Source organism: Ranitomeya imitator, chromosome 6 (genome assembly GCF_032444005.1).
Source record: "Ranitomeya imitator isolate aRanImi1 chromosome 6, aRanImi1.pri, whole genome shotgun sequence".
In the NCBI taxonomy this organism is placed as follows: domain Eukaryota; kingdom Metazoa; phylum Chordata; class Amphibia; order Anura; family Dendrobatidae; genus Ranitomeya; species Ranitomeya imitator.
In genome coordinates this window covers 387,836,750-387,861,649 of record NC_091287.1, presented here as the reverse complement: position 1 = coordinate 387,861,649, position 24,900 = coordinate 387,836,750, and the positions used below count along the sequence as shown (strand labels likewise).

The 24,900-nt window shown below is 41.7% G+C and overlaps 1 protein-coding gene across 45 annotated transcripts in view; it reads right to left on the bottom strand.

The window, feature by feature from the left end:
* Positions 1 to 24,900, bottom strand: part of EPB41L3 (erythrocyte membrane protein band 4.1 like 3) — a 474,479-nt gene that overhangs the window by 178,254 nt on the left and 271,325 nt on the right. For 39 of the 45 annotated variants that reach the window (XM_069731098.1, XM_069731103.1, XM_069731129.1 and 36 more), the window contains exon 3: positions 19,197 to 19,394. In XM_069731098.1, the coding sequence (XP_069587199.1) occupies positions 19,197 to 19,250 (54 nt within the window). In that variant the 5' untranslated portion in view covers positions 19,251 to 19,394. The remainder of the gene's footprint in view (positions 1 to 19,196; positions 19,395 to 24,900) is intronic. The other 6 variants (XM_069731114.1, XM_069731099.1, XM_069731115.1 and 3 more) reach the window with 1 other exon arrangement.

Here is a 24,900-nt window from a genome sequence, read left to right as displayed (position 1 = left end):
TTCCGGGCAGAGCCTTTGGCTTAGGTGCCTCCTTCTGGGTATCCAAGTTCCACCAATGTCAGGTGGTCCTTGGTAGTGCTTTCAGGCACGGGTACCTCCTGCTTAGTAACCGGGTTCCAGTAACGTCAGCTGGTCCTTGGTAGTTCCATTGGCTCTTGGACATTCGGCTACCCTTCCGGGTTCCAGTACCGTCAGCTGGTTCTCGGCAGTGTCTTTTGCTCTTGTACCTTCTGCTCCCCATCCTGGTTCCAGTAACGTCATCTGGTTCCGGGCAGAGCCTTTGGCTTAGGTGCCTCCTTCTGGGTATCCGAGTTCCGCCAACGTCAGGCGGTCCTTGGTAGTGCTTTTTAGCACGGGTACCTCCTGCTTAGTAACCGGGTTCCAGTAACGTCAGCTGGTCCTCGGTAGTTCCATAGGCTCTTGAACCTTCGGGTAGCCATCCGAGTTCCAGTTCCATCAGCTGGTTCTTGGCATTTTCTCAGCCTTCTTGTACCTTCTGCTACATTTCCAAGTTGAAGACCCTAACGTCGACAACCCGGAAGACCACCCCGATGACGACGACCCGGAAGACCACCCCGATGACGACGACGACGACGACGGCGGAGACGACGACGGCTGAGACGACGACGGCGGAGATGACGACACTGGAGACGAAGACCCTGGAGACGACAACATGGAAGACCGAGAAGCAGAAGAACAAGAGGCTGCAGAACAAAGAGCAGAAGAACATTAAGCATAAGACTTAATATCAGAGCAAAAGATATTATCTAAATTATATGCAGAAGAAGACTAAGCAGTGTATGGGGGTGAGTCCGTTCCTCCTCGTGGTGCCCCTGGATAAAGCCTGATGCTGCAGGCCAAACTGAACGCGGACAAATGTAACTTTTGTGACTGGCAGAACGGAAGGTGTAATCTTCCAACTTTTATAGATAACAACTACGGGAATGCCTGTCACAAATGAGAATATGATGAAGAAGTAGAATAGGAAGAATAATAACAGTGGAATAAAAAGAATATGTAGAATAGGAAGAATAATAATAGTTGAAGAAAATGAATATGAAGAATGTAATAAAAAAAAAAATAGGTAGAAGATGAAGAAGAAGATGAATAAGGTGAAGAAGTTGATGTCAAGGATGCTGATGATGATGAAGATGAAAGTGTGGGAAAAGAAAAAAAAAAAAAAGAAAAAAAAGAAGGGGAAGGGCGTGGAATAGTGAAACATCAATATCTGACAAAATAAAAAAAATTTACATACTCAATATCTTTTTCAATCCGAACTTCTTTAAAAAAAAAAAAAAAACATGCTATTCTATTTGATTGGACTAATCCTCATTGCCTTTAATGTCTCCGCCACCTCCCCCATACATCCTACATTATTCTTAGTTGTTTTCCTTCAGGTAGAATGAACCTACAAGGAAAGAAAGGGTTTATTTTAATTCCGATATTTTGGTCCCATTGACTTGCATTGGGATCGGGTATCGGTATCGGCGATATCCGATATTTTTTGAATATCGGCCGATCCAAACCGATACCGATACTTTCCGATATCGGAAGGTATCGCTCAACACTAATCACCACACATTGGTTTTAGCAAAATAGAACAATTTTTATTACACTGAAAAACAGATGAAACAAGCAATACAGAAAATAGTTTAAAAACAATTAAAAAAGCAACACACTTGTTCCTTAGAAACAAAGCCCATAATATGGCCTACACCTGTGCTAAAGCGAATAAGGTAATATCCAATAGAAAAAATGCCTATATGGACACCACTGTGCATACACTAATGATACAGATGAGAAGACCCATAGGTAAGTATATGAGATGTAGACAATAAGGGACAATCCTATACCACAATAATACTAATACAGTTTTCTCCCCAAAATACTGCCGAAAACACAGCCACAAAATACTGACCCTCAAAAGAGCAAGTCCCTTACTTTAGCATGCACAGAGACCCCTTTTTGTAAAAGCAGACCGCGAAACGTGCGTCAGGGGGGCTGCGTGCGGAACTTGGGAAGACATCCATACATGATGGGTAAGCTGCTTGGTACTTAGAAATGATAATATTTTTGCACTATGGCACTTTAACTAATAATTTAACTATGGGGGATTGTGATATTTTTCACATGAAGTCCTCATATCTGTGAGTTTGTACTAGCAGCCCCAGGGATGTGATATAGTTCTCCCTTTGTTTCGCCGCTACCATCCGTTTCCTCCTCACCTTATCCTGTGTTGTATATGTATTTATATTATTGATGTAATGTTTGCATAATATTGATGACCAATAAAAAACATATATTTTTAAATATGTGTATTGGGATCTATATACTCCGTTTCTCTGTTCTATATATATTGGGGAGTATCCTAGGTTGTCCCAGAGATTTGGGCAAAAACATTGGGAGAGATATAATTATTTTCTCTCGGCCAAAAATTTATGGAAATTTTTGTGAGTTTTGTGTGGATCCTTCCATTCTTGTAATATCATCAGTCTGATGTGTTCGCTCACTGGGAACACCGTCTGTCTTTGCGATGTAAGCCCTCCAAACATCAAATCCTGTCTGGACTTTGGACGCGGCTCTTCCTTCATCTGCATCGTATTTCTCACTGCTTGCACTAATTCTTCTGTGTCTTCCACAGGAAAGAGAAACTTCCTTCCCTGATCCTGTTCTCCTAGAGTTAGTTCTCCTTCTTCCTGATCCGAAATCCTAAAGTCTGATTCTTCTTTAGATGAAATATCTATATCCCCTTGATCCAGGTCCATTCGTGGTCTTTTGCAACTCGGACTTGGGCTGGAGGGATACTGCTGTGTCATGGTAGCTAACGAACTTTGTACTTCCTCCCGAATTAAACTCCTCATTTCTGATAAGAATGACGGTTGTTCCTCTCTTACAACCTTAGAGATACCGGACCAGCAAAGCTCTTTCTTATATGCTTCAGGCAGCTTTACATTACATATGGAGCATCGTCTGGACTTTGCCAAAGTCTTGCCTGCCTTTTTAGTTGCTGGGAGGGATGTCTGCTGAACCTCCTTATCCTAAGCATAAGAATGGGTACTGCTTAGTGTCTAGAAATAAGTGAGTAGGTACATCTGCGCTATGCGCACTTACCCCCCCCTCCTCACTCCTGAGTTCCATATCTTGTTAAAAAAAATAATCAGGGCTGTGTAAATGTGACATCCCCTGCCAGAAGGATATAGCAGCAATGCTGCACTCACCCTTTGTCTCCGGCATTGCAGACCTCAGCTCTGGCCCCTGTGCCACCTCGTGACTCTGGCCTGAGTTACCACGGTTGCCCTGTGCGTCCTGATTCAAATCTGGCGCCCGCTACTCCTCCTGCTGTGGAACGCTGGATGACCATGCGCTGCTATCACCTGGATCAGCGCTCGATTATGACGACTATCTCTGCGTGGAACGCATGCTAGGCCGCCGATTTTACAGGAAATGACGTCCACCGACGTCACCGGAAATGACGATTCGCAACACTTCTCACTTACTTCCGCGTTACACGCAGTGGTACGCACGCTGATGCCCGGAGGTTCTGCCGACCCCTCCATGCTCGTATGTGAGCATGTGGATTCCCACGCCTCTTCTCCCTCCTGGCGCCGGCGCCTCTTGTGCAGCATGGCGCCTGAGCCGGAAGGAAGCGGCTCACCCAGGAGCCCGTCTGCTCGACTGGTCTCTGGGCAGAGGGACTCCCACTCAGGAAGTTTCTGCCCTGGGCTACCGACAAGGGGGAAAGATATTGGACCAGCCGCACCATCCCCCTAAGCCCTGTGGTCCGGTAAGCTTCTGCTGACTCTCGTGTGTCCCTCCATGCAGGGACAGGAAAAACACTAAAGGAAAGGGGGCGGAGTGGGACCTTTTAGCCTCTTGTGTTATTTTTCCTGTCCCTGCAAGGAGGAGGAGGACGTCCTCCAGAGTGCTGTCAGGGGGACGTCCTGGAAAATACCTATTCCAGGCTCTGGGAAGGGTGTCTGGAAAATAACTCTGCCTCCAGAGATTATTTCACATGAAGGAGAGATATCAGTGCAAGACCAGTAACTAATCCAGAACAGGAGAAATTAACTTTGGTCTTCTTGCAAACCTGTTTTTAAAGGTCTTGGAGCTCTGCTGAATTGTAACAATATTACAACCCTGTCTGTCAGTGAGATGGAAGCTGAGAAAAATTTGCAGATGTGTCAGGTATAACCACACACAGCTCTGCAGTGAGATCACGAGAGTCGATAGCGGCCATTATTTATCACACTGGTAATTTATGAAAAATGAGCTCTGGAGGCAGTTATCTTCCAGGCAGCATCCTCCCCATAGCCTGGAAGAGGTTATTTATTTAAAGTGATAAAAGAGGAATGTTCAACAAGGCATCTAATATGAGGCACACAAGTTGGACTTTTCTCAGCAGTCTATAACCTGTATGCCCATATTAATAGTTTACAGAGGTCATGTGATGACAGATTCCCTTTAAGACTGGAATACAAAACTCCAGTGTTTATGAATCAGGTCTACAATGAGCAAAAAAAAAAATCACAGACACGTGAACATTATTTATATTGGGGTATGGGTTAAAACACGTGCAGCAAAAAACAAACATCTGAATGAGATCTCAATGCTGAGAAGTATACAAGCATGTAGGCAGAAAACTGTCCAACTAGAGAGTGCATGGAGAAGCCACTGGAGACCCTCCTGTCCAACTAGTCTCTAGTGCAACTCGGTCCCCAGCCGCTTACGAAGTATGTTTTTCTCTGAAACACTGCAGTATTGCAGAACAAAACATATATGGCTGAAAACATACAGCTAGTGCCCGATACATGCTGGCTGTGGCTTGGGAAGCATGTATCAGCTGTCAAATTACTTGTAAGTGAACATCTTCCTTAAATACAACTTAAAACTTAAGAAGAAACAAGATTATTAATCTAATAATTAAAAATGTAAACTTTCGTATAAAGCTAGTTCATAAAGCAAATGAGGACTCCATTCCAAAAAATGAAAGAAATAGGTACCATAAGTTGCATCTCAAAAAGCTTCAACAAAACATTTGTACATCCATCGGAGCCAGAAGTCATTTAATTTAGTATAAAATTATGTTACGTGAATGAAACGCAGAAGAGTTCTTTCACTGAAAATCCTGCATGACAACTCTCTAACAACTAAGTGGATGCGCTCTTTTAACTGGATTCCCCAGATAATGCAGTACAAATGCTAAACTAGGTCAACGCATCACGGGACTTCCAGCAGAAATTTCACTTTGAGATACACATCTTTCAAACAGCTCGCCAGTGTGTAACATTTCATACAGTATGATTCCACACAAATTCACTGCCTAACCTGGGGTCACAGAACAAAAAGCAGCAGGGCAGTCCAGACAACTCCACTTCATCTGCACTGTGAGACCAAACTACTGTGGAAGTCTCAAAAAGCGTGTTCTTCCATGTAACTGCAACATGCCAACATGAATACAAACTTTTCAAAATAATTGTTAAATTAATCACATGGCAAGAGGGAAATATAAAAAATGTAAGGTTATTTTAATATAATGATGCCATTATGTAACATTAAAGGGAACCTGTCACTCCCCCCCCCCTCCACCCCCCAGGCGTTTGTAACTAAAAGAGCCACCTTGTGCAGCACTAATGCTGCATTTGGACAAGGTGGCTCTTTTAGTTATGCTCCCTGCACACGCTGAAATAAACACTTCTAAAATGTGACCCCTCATACCGTGAAATCGCCAGGGAGGCGGGACTTTCCTTCCTAATCAGACGCAGCACAGCCGTCATTCCTACCCCCTTGGCGCCGGGCGCCGCCTCCTCAGCATTTTTTGAATCTGTCCCGGAGCCTGCGCTGTTATGTTATCCCTTTGGCATGCGCAGTTAGCGCTGCCTGTCTTCTGACATCATTTGATGTCAGGCTGACTGCGCCTGTGTGGCCGCGCTGCCTGGCATCCCGCCCCGCAGTGTCTTCTGATTTATTCACACTGCAGGGATGGGATTCATGGGCATGCACAGTGCATATCTTTGCCTCTCACTCATCTCCCTCTGCCTTCTTCAGACTGTGCGGCGTCAGCTGATCCCTAAGCGCATGCCACGGTGATTAGCGATCAGCTGTCCTTCCAGCCTAAAAATAAGAGCCTGCAGCCACCACAGAATTGAAGGATTACATGAGATGTGCCAATTCCGGCGCTTTGCCCGACTCTTGCCGTTTGCCTTGGAGCGGTGGCAATCAGGATAATGGTAGTCGGGGTTGATGACAGATGTGATTTGTCAATAATCACAGCTGCAATCAAACCCTGCGGTTAGTAATGGAGAGGTGTCAGACACCCACATTTCTAAAGTGGTAATAAAAAATAAAACCACACACAGAAAAACACGATTTTTGTAAAGACTTCACCAGTTTATTATAAAAAAAAAAAAATTAAAAAAAAAATCCATGCTGGTCTGCTGTAATCCAACAAATGCGAAGAAGTCCAAAAAAGGATAGCTGAAAAATATAAAAAGATAGTAATAAAAACAATGGACAGTCTCTCATTCACCAATTTATTACCCAAAATGTTCCCATGAAGCTCCGGTGTGGTCCACGTTCCCGATGTTTCAGCCGACTGTGAATAGCAGCAAAGTGACTGCTAGTTACAGGCCCTCTGGGACTGACAACAACTCTCAGCGAGACCTGGCCACACTGATCGTCAATACTTGATGCATGTGAATAGAAGTCACTTTACTGCTTTTCACAGTCGGCGGAGACATTGGAGCTTCATGGGAACATTTCCGGTAACACATTGGTGAACAATGGAGTATCTATTGTTTTTATTTCAGTCTTTCAGGTATCCTTTTCTGGACTACTTGGGATTTGTTGGATTACTACGGATCTGCACGGTATGTTTTTTTTTTCAAGAAACTAGTGAATGAGGGCTAGTGTGGGTAAATCTGTATTCAAATTACGTGTTTTTTCAGTGTGTTTTCATTTTTTTATTACTGGATTAGTAATGGGGGTGTCTGATAGACACCTCTGCATTATTTAGCCAAGGGGTTGATGGCAGCCGTGATTTCTGACAAATCACCACTGTCATCAACCACAACTACCATTACCTTTATTGCCATGGCACGAGGGCATTCGGGGAGAGCCGGCAAAACGCTGCTATTTTTAATCTGGAAAAGATCCAATATCCATGGCCCTTCCCAGCCTGATAACATAAGCCACAGTGGTCTGGTTTTCCTTGGCTAGTTATCAAAAAAATAGGGCGAACCCACATCATTTTTTTTCATTTATTAGCTAGATATATTTACAATAAACTACACACGCAAGGCACTAATTATATATCTCACAGAAATCTATCCACCCCATATCTATCGACATCTTTGCACATCTAATCTAAATAGAGACAAAAATACGTGGCAAAAAAGGCTTCAAAAACCCATGCAAAAACACAAGTGAGCTGAGGTGTGGCATTCATGCGGAAAATCAGATGCATTAAAGCCTGAATAAACACTGATCGTAGGAACATGCCCTTGTATGACCATACTGTAATGTAACTTGATAACCCACATTAGTTTATGAACAACTAGCAGCATAGACAAATTCTAAAGCCAATTTAGGCTATGTTCACAATTGGCGTTTTTGCGGCGCTTTTTCATCTGCATTTTTCGCCAACGTAAAATAAGCTGTATTTTACAGTAGCATCAAAAGCTTTAAGATTCCAGAAATCTCATGCACACAGTTTTTTTCCTGATTGAAATTGAGCACTGCAGTGGTTTTAAAAATCAGCATTTCTCTTCTCTCAGCGTTTTCACATCATTTTTTTCACCCACAGAAAGCAATGAGGAACATTTTTGGGGAATAAAACTGAGTTTATCAAACAAGTACTGTAGACAAATTATACATGTATTCCACATCAAAAACACGCTGTTAAAACTCAACAAAAAACAGCAGTTTGAATACAGTGTTTTTTTATTGCCAACAGAACAGTTGTCTGAGAATAAAGCGATGCAAAAACAATTATTTTTTCTATAAAATAGTTTTTATCGTATAAAAGCGCCAAAACATAAAAAACTGATATAAATGAGGTATCGCTGTAATCATACTGACCTGAAGAATAAAACTCCTTAATCAATTTTACCAAACGCAGAACGGTATAAACGCCTCCCCCTATGGCTCAAGATTGTTCCCTCCAAATTCAGGTGACAGAGTCCCTTTAAGCAAATCGATAATGAAATGATATCTAAAAGCATAATGTTTTCATCTTTTACATTTTAAAAACTACAAAAAGGAAAATGGGTCGATGCAAAAGTTTGGCCACCCAGCATGGTTAGTCTCTAGTACCACACCCTTTTGAAAGGATCACCGCTTGTAAACATCTTTTGTAGCCAGAAAAGCGTCTATAAATTCTTGTTTGAGGGATTTTCATCCATTCTTCCTTGGCAAATTCTTCCAGTTCTGCGATTCCTGTGTAATTTTGCATGTACTGCTATTTTGAGGTCTAGCCACAGACTTTAAATGATTTTCAGATAATGGGACTGTGAGGGCCATTGTAAAACCTTCAACTGGTCTCTTTTGAGGTAATCTTTTGTGGATTTTGACTTGTGTTTAGGATCATTATCCCTTTGTAGAAGCCATCCTCTTTTCAACTTCAGCTTTTTTAATAGATGTGTTATGTTTGCATCAAGAATTTGTTGAAATTCTTCCTACTACGCATGAAATGTTCCATTGGCTGCAACACAACCCCAAAGCATGATTGTTCCACCCACATGCTTAATGGTTGGCCAGATGTTCTTTTCCTGAAATTCTGTGCCCTTTTTCTCCACAGATATCACTTATCATAGTGGCTAAAGAGTGCCATTTTAAACTTATCGGTCCACAGGACTGGTTTCGAAAATGCATCATGCTTGTTTAGATGTTCTTTTGCATACTACTGACGCTGAGTTTTATGGTGAGAATGCAGGAGAGGTTTTCTTCTGTTGACTCTTCCATATTTGTGCAAAAGTGTCTGAACATTGTACCACAACTCCAGAGTCTGCAAAATCTTTCTGAAGGTCTTTTGAAGTCAAACAGGAGTTCTGCTCTGCCTGCAATCGTAAAAGCAGCTATCACTGAAACTATGCTTGGTCTTCCAGACCTTATCTTGACCTCCACTCTTCTTATTAACTGCCATTTTTTGATTACATTTCAAACTGAGAAAAGAGCAACTTGAAAAAGTTCTGATATCTTATAGCCTTGTCCTGCTTTGTGGGTCTCCACCATTTTCAGAGTGCTAGGCAGCTGCTTAGAAGAACCCATGGCTGCTCTTTTTGGTACAAGGTTAGAGGAGGCTGGGTTTTATAAAGCTGGAAAATTTGCATCAGCTGGTCCTAACAGTGATAGTGAAAACCCATAACCCATCAGGCTAATTAAGGTCTGAAACCTTGGTCAAAGTTATTTGAGCACACAAATCTTTAAGGGTGCCGAAACTTTTGCATTGGCCCATTTTCCTTTTTGTAATTTTTAAAATGGTGAAATTTTTTTTTTTTTTTTTAATAAAACCCAAGGTAAATGTGTCACGGGTTTACAGCGACAGAGGGGAGCGAGAAGACAAGTGTTTTGCATACATGCTCATTGAAGGGATTGTCCACTTTCATTTAAAAATGTTGCCTAGACTACTTCTGTTTTAACATAACATGACAAAAGCAAAAAAAAAATTTAAATAGTACCTACTTAGCGTTGCCTTGACCGCATTTTTTTATGAAACCAGACAACCCCTTTAAATAAGAGTTGAAAACATGAACTGCTCATGAAAACGAAATATGCTATATTAAATAAATGAGTTTTTTACTGTATTTCGATCAATATGTCAATGGTATGCTAGTGCGGCCAAAATGGTCAGGCGGATCTGTTGGTGATGTTAGAAAGGTCTGCTAGTAGAGTTGGTGCAAATTTATACACAGGACCCCATCCATCGGCCATGTCAGTACGCCATAATCTATGGCTAATGGACCTGAGCTCTGAGAACGGCTTTACTATCTCCCGGCATCAGCAGTTCGTCTTTTGCTTAACCGGTCTGGCACAACGTCATCGTTGAGATAAGATGCACATTAATAACGTGGCCGATTAATTTACACAGGATATGTATAAGGCCGTGGTCAGACAAGTGTATGAAACATCTTCTGAATTCCGTCCACAAAATGAAATGTGTCCATATTTTACGTTTTACGTCCATGTCCTTTTTTTTGCGCACCCATAGATTTGAATGGGCTATTTTCATCCAATGCTCGGAAGAGAATAGTGCATGCTGCAATTTTTTTCATGTGGACACTTCATAAATGTTAGAAAAGTGTCATCTGAACAGCCCTACTGACCGATTTTTACTCAGACAGCACATCTGTATAATACAGCACGTCTGTATAATACAGCAGTCTGATTAAGCCCTGCAGGAGACAGGGTCTTAAAAAAAAAATGTTCAAAGACATTGTGAAAACACTTGCTTATCACTCCGATAAGGTATGCAACGACTTTTTTGCAAAATGCACTTTGAAGGGTAACCTGCAACTCTGACAGCGAGTGGGAGTCTGTGGGAGAAAACCTCAATCATACGCAGCCAAATCAGGTCACAGAGGGAAAGCATTTTATTTTCTCCGAGCTCGAGTTCAGAAACAAACAGTGATTTGATTTGGATCCAAAAGCAGCACTAGGTCAACAATCTTCTTAAAAGGGTTTAACTAACCGGTTTATAGATTTATTTTTAGATTAGTGCTGGCTTTTTACGATGGAGATATAAACTAAGAAAAAAAATGTAAAAAAAAAATAAATTGTAATAACAGCATTAATGCAGTTCCCAATATGCAGAATGGTTGTTATATAACATCTCCAGCATTTGGTGCCTGTAATATTATTCTGCAAAAGCACAATAGAGCAATTATGAGTGCTACATATAGAAGTATTATCTGGACATACAACCAGAGACCGTGGATGTGAATGCAGGATAATCTGCCGGTGTCGCTAAGCTCCGAGCGTTCTAAGCATAGTCAGTGCACGCACGCACATGATGAAAAGAATAAGGACAAAAAGGATGTCAAACCTAATTATTAATATGCTAAAAAATTAGCTGGGTTATTAATGCAAAATCCAATACTTTGACTTTGCAAAACTTACAACATAGTAATATTTTGTCAGCTGATGATGTCAAGTGTAGACAGACATTACATTTGTGTGGAGTACATGCAGCGGAGAGAATGAAGCAGAAGCCTCGGGAATGAGGTCATGTACAAGTGACTCATCATCAGCACACTGAATGGGAAAAACCATCACAGCACCATACAGAAAGCCAGAAAGAGACATATTTTAGCAATTAAATTACCACAAACAGCTCCAGTTGCTTTCGATCAGCCCGTTTTACACAACAAGATTTGACTGCAATGTCACATTCATACATCCGTGAATCACATACGTGTTCTATTTGTGACTTTCACAGCTGGAACATGTTCCCATTCAAGTCTATGGATTTCTTCACATGCCCTTGCTCTTTTATAGACTATACCCGCAAAAAAAAAAATATCACAAACGTCTGTTTCTGATCCATGTTATGGATTAAAATTACCCATTCAAGTCTAAGAATCTGTGAAAATTAAGCACAGTAAAGTGTGTGTGTGCTGTCCATAATTAACATTGTAATTGATGGGGGTAGCTTTGCAGTTTTTTCTTCATATGTGAAAAATCACTGATAAAAACACTGATGGTTGTAAAAACTGAAACACTGATCAAACACTGATGAACAACGGCTCATTTTATTTATTTTTTTTTACATATGATAAAAATCACGGCTGTCTGAATGCGTCATGCTTCATTAGTAAGAGTTGAAATTTGGGCAAATCAAACTTATAAAATGCAATAGGTAAACTACAGTACCCAGTAAGATTATCAAAATAGGGGTTAAAATAAAAATCACATCTGCTGCTGATTTCTCCGCTGCTAGTAGTGATTTCATGGTGGTTTCTATGCATTGTGGCCTCATATGGTGATTTTCTATCCTATATGACGGAACGTCACCCCAGGGGTTGAGATCAACCAAGACCAGCATGGAAAAATTGTCAGAAGAGGCAAGTTTGTTTTTTTTTGTCTTTAAGAAAGAAATACTGCTTAAAGGGGTTACCCCACGAACAAAGTATATTTGAAATCAATGTACGGTATCTGAATAAAACGTTCAAAAATTGAATGTGTTAAAAAAAATTATACTTGTGTAGAGATAATCTTATAAATGTGGCGAACAGAGCTCCTTCAGTTCAAGTTCACCACATACAACAGCTCCTGGAGAGGGAAGGAAGTAGTTAATGAATCACTTATAAGTGAGTATACAAAAGAAACAGTAGGGAACAGCAGCTGTTGGTTTTTGAAATATCACATTTCCCTGCCTGTTTTATCACAGGAGTGTATCTGCCATGTATTCAGCCAAATCAATAACCTAGGAGCTCCAGTGGCTCTCTCCCCTTGCCAGGAGCTCTAGTTTGTGTAGAGTATGAAATGGAGCAGTTCTATATGATCGGACACAGCTACTACACAGTACACAGCAGAGACCAACTTAGAAGAGTCTCAACACAGTAATATTTTTTTAACACATCCAATTGTGGAACTTATTATTCCAAGATCTATTAATTAAAATGTATAGTTGTGGCCAAAAGTATTGACACCCCTGCAATTCTGTCAGATAATACTCAGTTTCTTCCTGAAAATGATTGCAAACAAAAATTCTTTGTTATTATTATCTTCATTTACTTTGTCTTAAAACAGAAAAAGAATTGTCCTGAAGCCAAATTAGATATAATTCCACACCAAACATAAAAAAGGGGGTGGACAAAAGTATTGGTACCGTTCGAAAAATCATGTGATGCTTCCCTAATTTGTGTAATTAACAGCACCTGTAACTTACCTGTGGCACCTAACAGGTGTTGGCAATAACTAAATCACACTTGCAGCCAGTTGACATGGATTAAAAAGTTGACTCAACCTCTGTCCTGTGTCCTTGTGTGTACCACATTGAGCATGGAGAAAAGAAAGAAGACCAAAGAACTGTCTGAGGACTTGAGAAACCAAATTGTGAGGAAGCATGAGCAATCTCAAGGCTACAAGTCCATCTCCAAAGACCTGAATGTTCCTGTGTCTACCGTGCGCAGTGTCATCAAGAAGTTTAAAGGCCCTGGCACTGTGGTTAACCTCCCTAAATGTGGATGGAAAAGAAAAATTGACAAGAGATTTCAACGCAAGATTGTGCGGATGTTGGATAAAGAACCTCGACTAACATCCAAACAAGTTCAAGCTGCCCTGCAGTCCGAGTCTACAACAGTGTCCGTCGGCGTCTGAATGAAAAGGGACTGTATGGTAGGAGACCCAGGAAGACCCCACTTCTTACCCCGAGACATAAAAAAGCCAGGCTGGAGTTTGCCAAAACTTACCTGAAAAAGCCTAAAACGTTTTGGAAGAATGTTCTCTGGTCAGATGAGACAAAAGTAGAGCTTTTTGGGCAAAGGCATCAACATAGAGTTTACAGGAGAAAAAAAGAGGTATTCAAAGAAAAGAACACGGTCCCTACAGTCAAACATGGCGGAGGTTCCCTGATGTTTTGGGGTTGCTTTGCTGCCTCTGGCACTAGACTGCCTGACCGTGTGCATGGCATTATGAAGTCTGAAGACTACCAACAAAATTTGCAGCATAATGTAGGGCCCAGTGTGAGAAAGCTGGGTCTCCCTCAGAGGTCATGGGTCTTCCAGCAGGACAATGACCCAAAACACACTTCAAAAAGCACTAGAAAATGGTTTGAGAGAAAGCACTGGAGACATCTAAGGTGGACAAAAATGAGTCCAGACCTGAATCCCATAGAACACCTGTGGAGAGATCTAAAAATGGCAGTTTGGAGAAGGCACCCTTCAAATATCAGGGACCTGGAGCAGTTTGCCAAAGAAGAATGGTCTAAAATTCCAGCAGAGCATTGTAAGAAACTCATTGATGGTTACCGGAAGCGGTTGGTCGCAGTTATTTTGGCTAAAGGTTGTGCAACCAAGTATAAAGCTGCTTTCACACATCAGGTTTTTTTCTTTCAGGCACAATCCGGCAGTTTCAGGCACAATCCGGATCCATTTTTTTCTTATGCTGGATCAGTTTTTTTTCCCCATAGAGTTGTATTAGCGCCGGATTGTGCCTGAAGGACATGCGTTTCATCCGTTTTGTGCCGACTCCGTCCCTTCAGGCTTTTTTGCCGGACACAAAAAAAGTCTCTTGCAACGTTTTTTGTGTCCGGTGAAAAAGCCTGAAGGGACGTTTCCGGCAATAAACGCATGGAACTGATGTGTGAATGAACGTTTCCAGCGACCGAAATGTTAGTACTAGTACTTAAGTACTTAGTACTAGTACAGCGCATGTCGGGAAAGGGTTAAAGAGTCCATAATAACAGGGTCTGTACCACAGGACTGGCGTATAGCAAATGTGGTGCCAATATTCACCATGCTGTTCCCCGACGCTGGGTGTTGAAGACGGCTCTCAACACTGTTCCCTGCTCGTGCTGCAATCAGCGCTACCAGGGGACAATGTTGAGAGTTGTGTTCAGCTGATAATAGGGAGGGCAGGAGGTGGCAGATGGGAGTATTCATCAGCTGGCGCCGTAAATAAATAAATTAAAAAAAAAAAAAAAGGTGTGGGTTCCCCTGTATTTTTGATAACCAGCCATGCATAACTCACAGCTGGGAGCTGCAACCCTCAGCTGTCAGCTTCAGCAAGATTAGTTATCAAAAATAGAGAGGTTGCCATGCCGTATTTTTTTTTAATTCTTTAAATAAATAATTAAAAAAAACGGTTTGGGATCCACCTCACTTTTGTCAACCAGCAAAGCTAAAGCAGACATCTGGGGGCTGGTATTCTCATGTTGGTAAGGGGCCATAGATATTGCGCCACCCATAGATGTGCCAAATCTGGTGCTTTGCCCAGCTCTTCGCACTTGCCCTGTGGCAGTGGAAAATGGGGTTCATATTTGTGGTGTTGGCATCACCTTTGTATTGACCAGCAACATAAAGCCCATGGCTTAGTAATAGAGAGGAGTCTATAAGACACCTCTCCATTACTAATTCTATAGTTTATTTACAATATGACACACAGCAATTATAAAGTCTTTCATTTGAAGAAAAAAAAACACCACACTTTTTCGCCTAACACCCATTCCTTTGAATCCCTTGTCTCCTGTAATAAAACTAAAAAAAAAAACAAAAAAACATATCCCTCGCCTGTTCGACGTTCTGTCCCACGTCGTAATCCATGTCTGGAGATAAACAGTTTTCAACCTCGACAGGGCCAAAATGCGACCGTCCAGGCTGAGAACCACTGAGGAATGAGCTCTGCGAGCGCAGAATCAGTGACTAGCGGTGACATCATCGAGATTACCGCCGGTCACTGAGGCTGCATTCCCAGCCAGGCCCCTTAACTGCTGTGACCTCAGCACCGTGAGAAAAAGTCAGTGAGTGTACCGAAGTTCAAGCTCAGTGAGTTCAATGCAGTTCAGCATGTAAGATTTCTCAGCTGCCGAAATTTCTCACGGTGAACTGCGGTGAACTCACTGACCTTGAACTGGGGCACATTACATGTGCTATTAATGTATTTCCGCCATAGAAACAAACTAAAAACGGATGTTCGTTTTTGACCTTTGCATTTTTTGCACCCAATGTTAGTCCATGGGAAAAATCTGCACATACAACTATGTGTACCCGCAATAGAAACGGACATGTTATGGATTTGAAACACGCACCGCAGGTCAGTTTACGCTGAGTAATAAAAAAAATAAAAAAATCACAGTGGTCATGAGATTTCTATTAATTTCATCCATTGCGCTGCAACTGTAATATGCTGCGTTTTTGACGCAGCGGCAAAAACTCATTAGAAACCCATCGTGGGCACACAGACGAAAAATGTTTTAATCAGATTTAAATCAAAGATAGCTATGCTGTGCCCCACTCCATACTTCAGGAAAAATACAGCTAGGGAATCCGCAGACTCCTACACATCTCTAGTGAATAGGTTGATTTATTTATTTATTTTTTTTAATAAATGTACTAGTCACCTAAAGGCAGAAAGAAGACATCAGTACCTCCTCCGGCAGGCATGTCACACTAATTTTCATTGCTAAAGCAGAGCTTGTTAAAAAAAAAAAAAAAGGTGAGAATTTCCATTTAATCAATTCAGCTGCAATCTCATACCTACTAATTGAGAATTGAGTCACCTAAGTGCTGTGAACAACCCAGAACACAAAAATGGAATCCAGTCATCTGTGCAGAGAAAATACAAGAAGATTCACAGTAGAATAAAACAAAAGTTTGGCTAGCATTTTGCATTGTGCATAAGTTCAGACGAGCATCAAAATTACTGGCAAAATTGTAACTGGCGCCATCTACGGCTCCTGCAGGAGCGGCCAGCTATTGGTACAGGCACTGATCTGTCTGTAAAATGGACAACACAAGTGCATATGTGATTTTTATTCCAACGTGAGAAAATCGCTTGCACACCACTCCATGGGCTAATACTGCTCTACCAACATTGTGGACTGACACAGCCCTCTGACGGAGAATACGTCTGTCCGAGCGTTGAAAAGCGAAGAAAGGACAAAGAGAAAACATATAAAGGAAAGATCTCCATTTCTTTCATGTTTTGATTTTTTTTGGGCTGCGCTCCTGGCTGTGGCTTATAAATACTAATGCAAAATACAAACCAAATTGCCACCATGTGAAAGTGGCCTACCGCCAATTTCTGAGGAGAAAATGGATTACATGACTGGATTAATCTACAGGAACTAATGTAGTCAGAAGGTAAATGATAAATGTATGTTTTTTTTGCTCAGGCACACATAGTATGGCATCCAGAGCTCTTGTTTATGGGTGAAATAAGTGTGTTTCCAGCTTCTTGATATGAAGTCTTCTTTCTACTGCCATCTTCCAACATCCATATAAAACCAGTCTCACACGTCCAGATAATTTCGGTACCGAAAAAAAATCGGTACCGGAGTTATCCGTGTCCGTGAGCTCACGTAGGCCATCCGTGTGGCACACGTGAGGCACACGTGTGCCGACTGGGTACCACACGGAGCGTGCAGGAGACAGCGCTAGAGATAAGCGCTGTCCCTTGCATCTGGTGCTGAAGCCGCCATTCATATTTTCTCTCCAGCAGCGTTCACCTATTACAGTCATGAATATGTGGCTCCACCTCCCATAGGGGTGGAGCCGCATATTCATGACTGTAATGGGCGGCACCACGTGACCGCTCAGACAGGAGAAGCTGCGGCGAGGACAGGACGCTGCGAGGGAGCCGGGTGAGTATTTTATTACCAGCGGGCAGGCGCACAGGGGGTGGGAGGGGGGTGGGGACAGGGATCTTTATTTAAAACACGAAAAAACAAAAATAAAAAGGATTTTTCATATCTTCTTTCCAGCGAACGCTGCTGGAGAGAAGATATGAATGGCGGCTTCAGCACCACGTGGGGGGAGACAGCGCTTATTGTAGCGCTGTCTCCTGCACGGCACACGGACAGCGTCCATGTGCGGCACGCGTTTTACACGGACCCATTGACTTTAATGCGTCCGTGTAATCCGTGCGCTCCCACGAACACTGACATGTCTCCGTGTTTTGCACACGGACACGCGGTCCGTGAAAACACGCTGACATGTGCAGAGACACATTGATTTCAATGTGTCTATATGAGTCAGTGTCTCCGGTACGTGAGGAAACTGTTACCTCACGTACTGGAGCCACTGACGTGTGAAATCGGCCTAAAGCAGGGGTCTCAAACATGCATGTGGCCCTCCTTAGACAATCGCGTCCATCTTAGCAACTCAGACGGACATTCAATTGAAATGTATTGCGGATCATAGATCATCTCCCTGCATGGAAAGATCAATAGCAGCCACTGGCCAATCAGATGCCAGCTGCTGATGTCGGCGTCCCTTCATGACGTCATAGCTGAGAGTCCCGGCTGTGGAGGTGGAAGAGGACGTTGTTCGCCAAGGGAGCGAAGTCAGGAGAGAAGACATTTTTTTATGAGAATGTAAAGAGCAGCAGAATGGGGGACGTTGTTACATGAAGGAGACAAGGATGGGGACATTTTTAGAAGATGGAGACCTTACTATATGGTGGCAACCAGGATGGGTGACATTAATTACAAGACAGAGGACATTATTACATGCTGAAGGACGTTATTGCTTGACAGGGGACATTATTACAGGCTGAGGGACATTATTACAGAACAGGGGACATTATTACAGGACGAGGAACGCTATTACAGGAAAGGGGACATTATTACAGGACAGGCGATATTATTAGAGACACTTTCTCTGTCCCGTCTGACAGCTTTTAAAATAAAAAATTAGAATGTGGCAAGGAAGAACACTTTTTCAAATTTAATAAAAGGTCTACGTTATTTTTACTTTTTTTATGTTATTGGCTGAATCGTGCGCAAGCCATGAGGAAAAGTGTTTTATAAACCTACCACGTTACCGTGCATAATTTTAACTAAATTTTCAATAATTTCTTTTTTACGACATGCGTAATCCCAATACTCTTTCACAGAGTTACTTTATACCTCATTCAGACCTCTGTATTTTTTCATGGACACAAAATGGTGTCATCAGTGTTTTGGAACCGAGTGTCATCAGTGATTTTCACGTATGGATAAACTATAACGCTTCTACCTACTGCAACGTTAATCACAGACAGCGTATGGACTGCACACTGATGCCATTTGTGCGCCTGTACGTGATTTTCTCGGACCCATAGACTTGTATTAGCATTCTCCATAATGCCAGTAAAAAACTGACATCTATGTGTTTTTGCAAAAACGTATAGTCTCCAAGAAAAAAAAACAAAAACTGACATGTGAACAACCCCATAGACTATCATGGGTATGCATTCAATCTGTAAAAATCACAGACAGAACATGTACGTGAAACACGGATATCTGAATGAGGCTTTAGAAGAGAGGAGTAACACTAAATTAATTCAGGCATTGTATAAAATACATAATACTATTGTTTCATCGATCAATATCATACCCAGAACCAGTGTTACAAGGCGGCATTCACTATGTGTAAATGTGTATAAACAAGCCACCAAGGTTCAGGGAAATTTTATATGTAACCCATATAAATGTGGTTACAGCTAAAATTTGACAATTATTTTCGTTTCTCAGACACATGATCATAAATAAAGGAGCTTACCTCTACCTCGCATGTGTATTCGGAGCCGTCAAGAAGTGTGACTTTAGCCTGCATGTTTTTGGGTCTTTTTGCAGATTTCAGAGGCGATTTGGAAAGCTTGCTGGAAACAGATTTCTGAGAGACTTTGTCGTCTTCAAGTTGCTGATACTCAAGTTGTTTTGCAGCAGCGGCCTCTTTATCCCAGTCTTTGTCTGAGTTCTGCAAAGAGAAAATTGGCAGATCAGGTTTACCTCAGAAGGCGTGAAGGCGTTATTCAGGATCCTAGTGCAGGTGTAAATGACACCATCTATTGCATACAGTTTAGCTAAAGACATTGCACTCTTCTAATTCACCCCATCTAAAAATGCAAAACAGCAAAAAACAAGGTGCTGTGGTTTATGGCCCTTAAAAGTGACTCAAAAAAACCTAAAGGAAAACGGCAGCTTGTAATGAATAAAATCTGTTGGGAGAAAGAAATAGGAATAAAAAGAAATCATTGTATAGCTTCACTGTCTTTCAAAAAGCAATGTTTAACCCCATTAGTGACCAAGCCAATTTTGACCTTAATGACCAAGCCACTTTTTACTTTCTGATCAGTGTCAGTTTATGAGATAATAACTCGAACGCTTCAACAGATCGCATTGACTCAGACTGTTTTTTCGTGACATATTGTACTTCATGATAAGTTTCTTCAATAGGACTTGCGTTTATTTATGAAAAGAATGAAAATTTGGCAACATTTTTTAAAGTGTTGCCATTTTCAAACTTTTATTTTTTGTGTCCTTAAATAAGAGAGTTATATCACACAAAATAGTTAATAAATAACATTTCCCACATGTTTACTTTGCATCGTCACAATTTTGGAAACTTTTTTTTTTGTTAGGACGTTATAAGGGTTAAAAGTTAACCAGCGATTTCTCATTTTTCCAACAAAATTTACAAAACCATTTAGTTATGGACCGCATCACATTTTAAGTGACTTTGACAGGTCTATATGACAGAAAATACCCAGAAGTGACACCATTCTAAAAACTGCACCCCTCAAGGTGCTCAAACACATTCAAGAAGGTTTTTTTTAACCCTTCAGGTGCTTCACAGGAACAGAGGTAATGTGGAAGGAAAATATTAATATTTAAACTTTTCTCACAAAAAATACTTTAGACCTAAACTTTATTTTCACAAGGATAACAGGAGAAAATGGACCACAAAATTCGTTGTGCAATTTCTCCTGAGTACTGGGACACCCCATATATGGGAGAATACGACTATTTAGGCGCACAGCAGGGCTCGGAAGGTAAGGAGCCCAGTTTGTCTTTTTAAACACAAAATGGTCTGGAATCGATGGCGGGCACCATGTCGCGTTTGGCTAGCCCCAGATGTGCCTAAACAGTGGAAACCCCCCACAAGTAACCCCATTTTGGAAACCACACCCCTCAAGGATTTTATCCAGGGGCATGGTGAGGATTTTGAACCTACAGGTATGACACAGAATTTGATAGCATTAGGTCGTTATATTGAATATGTCTTCATTAGTGTTTGAGCACAAGGGCTTGCTACTCCAGTATGCATCGGGCGCTCGGGTATGTATCAAATATCACGGGTGCTGGAGTGACATACTTGAGTCTCTGCCTCTCGTTGCTGTTAGACAACTAAAAAAAAAAAACATGCGGGGATCTGTAACACTGGGTACATACCAGAGCACCCGATGCAAACTCAAGTAGCAAGCACTTGAGTTCAACACTAGTATTCATATCGTCATGACTTTTTTTTACTTTTGAAAAAACACGCAATCCTAGCACAATCTTAACAATAACCCTAACACTACTCTAATACAACCCTTAGCCCAACTCTAAAGTCAACACTAACCCTAGCACAACCCTAACGCCAAAGAAAGGAGAAAAAAAAAAATCATTATTTTAGCATTTTTATGCAAATAAGGGGGTGAAAAAGGGGAGTTTGATTTACTATTTTTTTACATTGATCACTGTGATAGGGTCAAGCACCATCTTCCAGAAAGATCACACGGAGGGCCGGGGGAGGGAGTAGCAGGGCCCGGGGATGGCAGAGGTACCGGGGAGGCTCAGGGCACCCCATTTCTATCTTCTCTGATATGCTAGATCATATCAGAAGAGAGAGAAATTGTAAATCTCTCTTTTACTTGTTATCACCACAATTCAGTGAATAATGGTGATCATATGAATGGGGACCGTAAAAAACCGACCTTGATCATGTTCTCCAGGGTCTCAGTTACCCCCAGTAGCCGAAACCCTGAAGATTTTCCGACCCTGAGGGGTGCTATACCCTTATTTCTCAGCGCCGTTAAAAAGCGGCGCTGAGGGATAAGTACCCTTAACTGCCGCTGTTAAAATGCGTATCGACAGTCGTTAAGGGGTTAATCGATTCAAATGTTGTTTAATTCTTTAGCAGTGATTTTTAGAAATTGCTAAGTAATGCCTGTCAGGGCAGACCCTACTACACCTTCACTGTACTCATGGAGCACGAAGGTTACATTTAATACTATATTAATACAGAAAAAGAAAAGAGCAAGAAAGAACACCATTGGGGGCCATGCTCTTCTAGCCTAACAGCGGCGAAATTAGGAGAAAAGATTAGGTGTGACCAAGGGCTAAATGTGCATGGAATACACAAAAAAGGCAAAACTATTTAAAATAATATTTTCTTCAACTGTAAGTTCTGTTTTCCTTTACAATTCAGAAGCAGCAGTGAACAACTGGCAGCACATTCCCAGATGTCATTACTGAGTAACCTTCCCATTATCTTTTTGAAATGCAATGGGAAAAATTAATTTTTGAAACCGTTTTCCATTTCTGATATAAACACTCAAGGACGTTCAAGAACCTGCCTGTTCCCAATCCTGCTATTGAAATCTTCACGGACAATGAATATCTTGAAGATGAGCCTGTTGTCAGCCTTCTGTACTTGAAGTCTCCTTTTATTTTGCTGTTCTAGTTTTCCCTCATGGTATCCAAATTTAAATGAGTAGTTCTGTACCTGTCAAAACTCCTGAAAAGAGGTTTTTCTCTGCTGGAGGGACTTGTAAAACATGGGAGACAAGAGTGTTACATTTTGTCTCAAACACCAGGCTTGTCTCTTTTTTCCTCTCCGAAAGGTTTAATTATCCGCAGCACAAACCATTCATGGACTTGGCTTGAGGTTCTGCCACATTTTTCACTAGCAGGTGTTCCTAATTTCATTTAATAGACCTTGAGCAGTGGAATAAGGGCATCTTTATCATTACAAATTGTGTCCTACAGCAGTCACCAGTAATCTGAACAAGATCATAACATCGCTCTTTAGTGATATGGATGGCATTATTTTCTGCCTGTTAAAGATGAGTTTTCATACAGTGTATATTGTATGTGTTTTACTTATTTCTATTAACTATTGACACACAATGGGCCCATTTAGACAGGCTGACCACATCTGCTATACGATTGCCTATCAGCTACAAGGAGCCATGCGGTGGTCATTTAATGGCCTGTCTAGAAAGTCAGACTCCTCATCCATATGCACAAAACGATCATTAATATACTAGAAATGATTATTCCTGAATATCAGCCGGTCTAAATGGGCCCATCACAAAATATCATGAAAGGATATTGTAACATTTACCGAAATAAACCAGGATTCACTTCATCATTATGTGTAGTAACGGAGTATAATCTATATATACTCAGCCGTGTTTGCTACAGGCTCTTGCTGCCTTTACTGTCAGTATTTGGTCAGTATGTTTCATCAGTATTTGTAAGCCAGAACAAGGAGTGGGTGAAAAACGTGGAAGAGGTACATATGTTTGTATATTATTCTTTTCCTTTCATGGTTCCACGCCTGCTTTTGGATTACAAATACTGATGTAGATTACTGATGTTACTAACCTGCCAGCCGCCCGCAATTAGCCAAATGCTGCGAGGAGAAAATTAACTTTATTCCCCCTACAGCGTTCTGGTTTCAGTCTGAGAATACATAAAGGCGACTGTAACAGCGACCTCGGCCCTGACTGACACTCTTTCTGCATTGAGGCCAGCTGTCAGGCAGGGCCGGGGTTACATGGCTGTTTTTTCTCTCTCAGTGATAGTTAATTTTCCTTTCCTCTTTCAGTGAATTTTTTAATTGAGAGAAGGGTTTAGTGTAGGACTCGCAAGAAAATGAGGACCGTGACGTGGGATGCGAGCTTGTGTATTTTGGCCAAAATAGTGACAAATACCTCATTTATTATTTACAGGAAGCCGGCGGCTGACACTGTGCTCCCTACTGAAGAGCTATGAATACTCACTGCTCTGCAGGCACACTGTCCCGGCGTGCAGAGCACTGAGCATTCCGGCAACTGCCATTCGGATTGCAAGCAGCGTATGACGTCCCTGCCATGCGCTGCTTACAAGCATAAAGCAGCTGCTGGCATCGGAACAAGACGCTGTGAGGGAGCCAGGGCTGTGGAGTCGGAGTCGAAGTCGTGGAGTGGAGTTAGTTCTGGTTGGAGTCAGAGTCGGTAGAAATGTACGGACTCCGACTTTTTTAAAAAATGTGTTAATATTTCATAATTGAACTTTCATATGAATTTTATAAATGTTACTCAAATATACCGTATATGTTCTATCAAACTATGAACAACAGTGATAAGCAGTTCTGCTGGAGATAGAGACATTTCTTAAGGTATCGTCACACATAACAATATCATTAATGATATCGTTGCTTTTTGTGACGTAGCAACGATATCGTTAACAAAATCGTTATGCGAGACAGCGAGCAACAATCAGGCCCCTGCTGGGAGATCGTTGGTCGCTGGGGAAAGTCCAGAACTTTATTTCGTCGCTGGATCTCCCACAGACATCGCTGAATCGGCGTGTGTGACGCCGATTCAGCGATGTCTTCACTGGTAACCAGGGTAAACATCGGGTTACTAAGCACAGGGCCACGCTTAGTAACCCGATGTTTACCCAGGTTACCATTGTAAATGTAAAAAAACAAAAAAAAAACAGTACATACTCACATTCCTGTGTCTGTCCCCCGGCCTCAGCTTCCCGCACTGACTGTGAGCGCCGGCTGTAAAGCACAGCGGTGACATCACCGCTCTGCTTTACGGCCGTCCGGCGCTGACACAGTGCAGGGAAGCTGACGGCGCGGGACAGACACCGGAATGTAAGTATGTACTGTTTGTTTTTTTTTAAATTTACAATGGTAACCAGGGTAAACATCGGGTTACTAAGCGCGGCCCTGCGCTTAGTAACCCGATATTTACCCTGGTTACCAGGGGACTTCGGCGAAACAGCGACGCTGCAGCGATCGGCATCGTTGCCTATATCGCTGCAGCGTCGCTTAATGTGACGGTACCTTTACTTCTTGTGTGTCACTGTTCTCCACTGACCTAATCTAATCTTATACTTGGTTAATCTCATGCAGCCCCAACCCCCCTACTTACAATGTACGAAACTGAAAGTGAAAATGTGTTGCAAATTCTTAGTAGTAAAGCTCCTCCTCTATACTAGATGTTTGGTGTGCGTCTCACAGCTGCTACTCAGAAGAGGAAGACTGTAAGAAGTATTATCCTTTCAACAAACTTTGCATCAGTTAACTGTGTACATGAGGAATAACAGTATTAATGACCACTATATCAGTTGTACGACCTGGCAATAATTTTGTACAATTGTTTTTAGTAAAAACAATTGTCATTTGGATTGTGAATGCAGAATTTAAAACCGGAGAATGT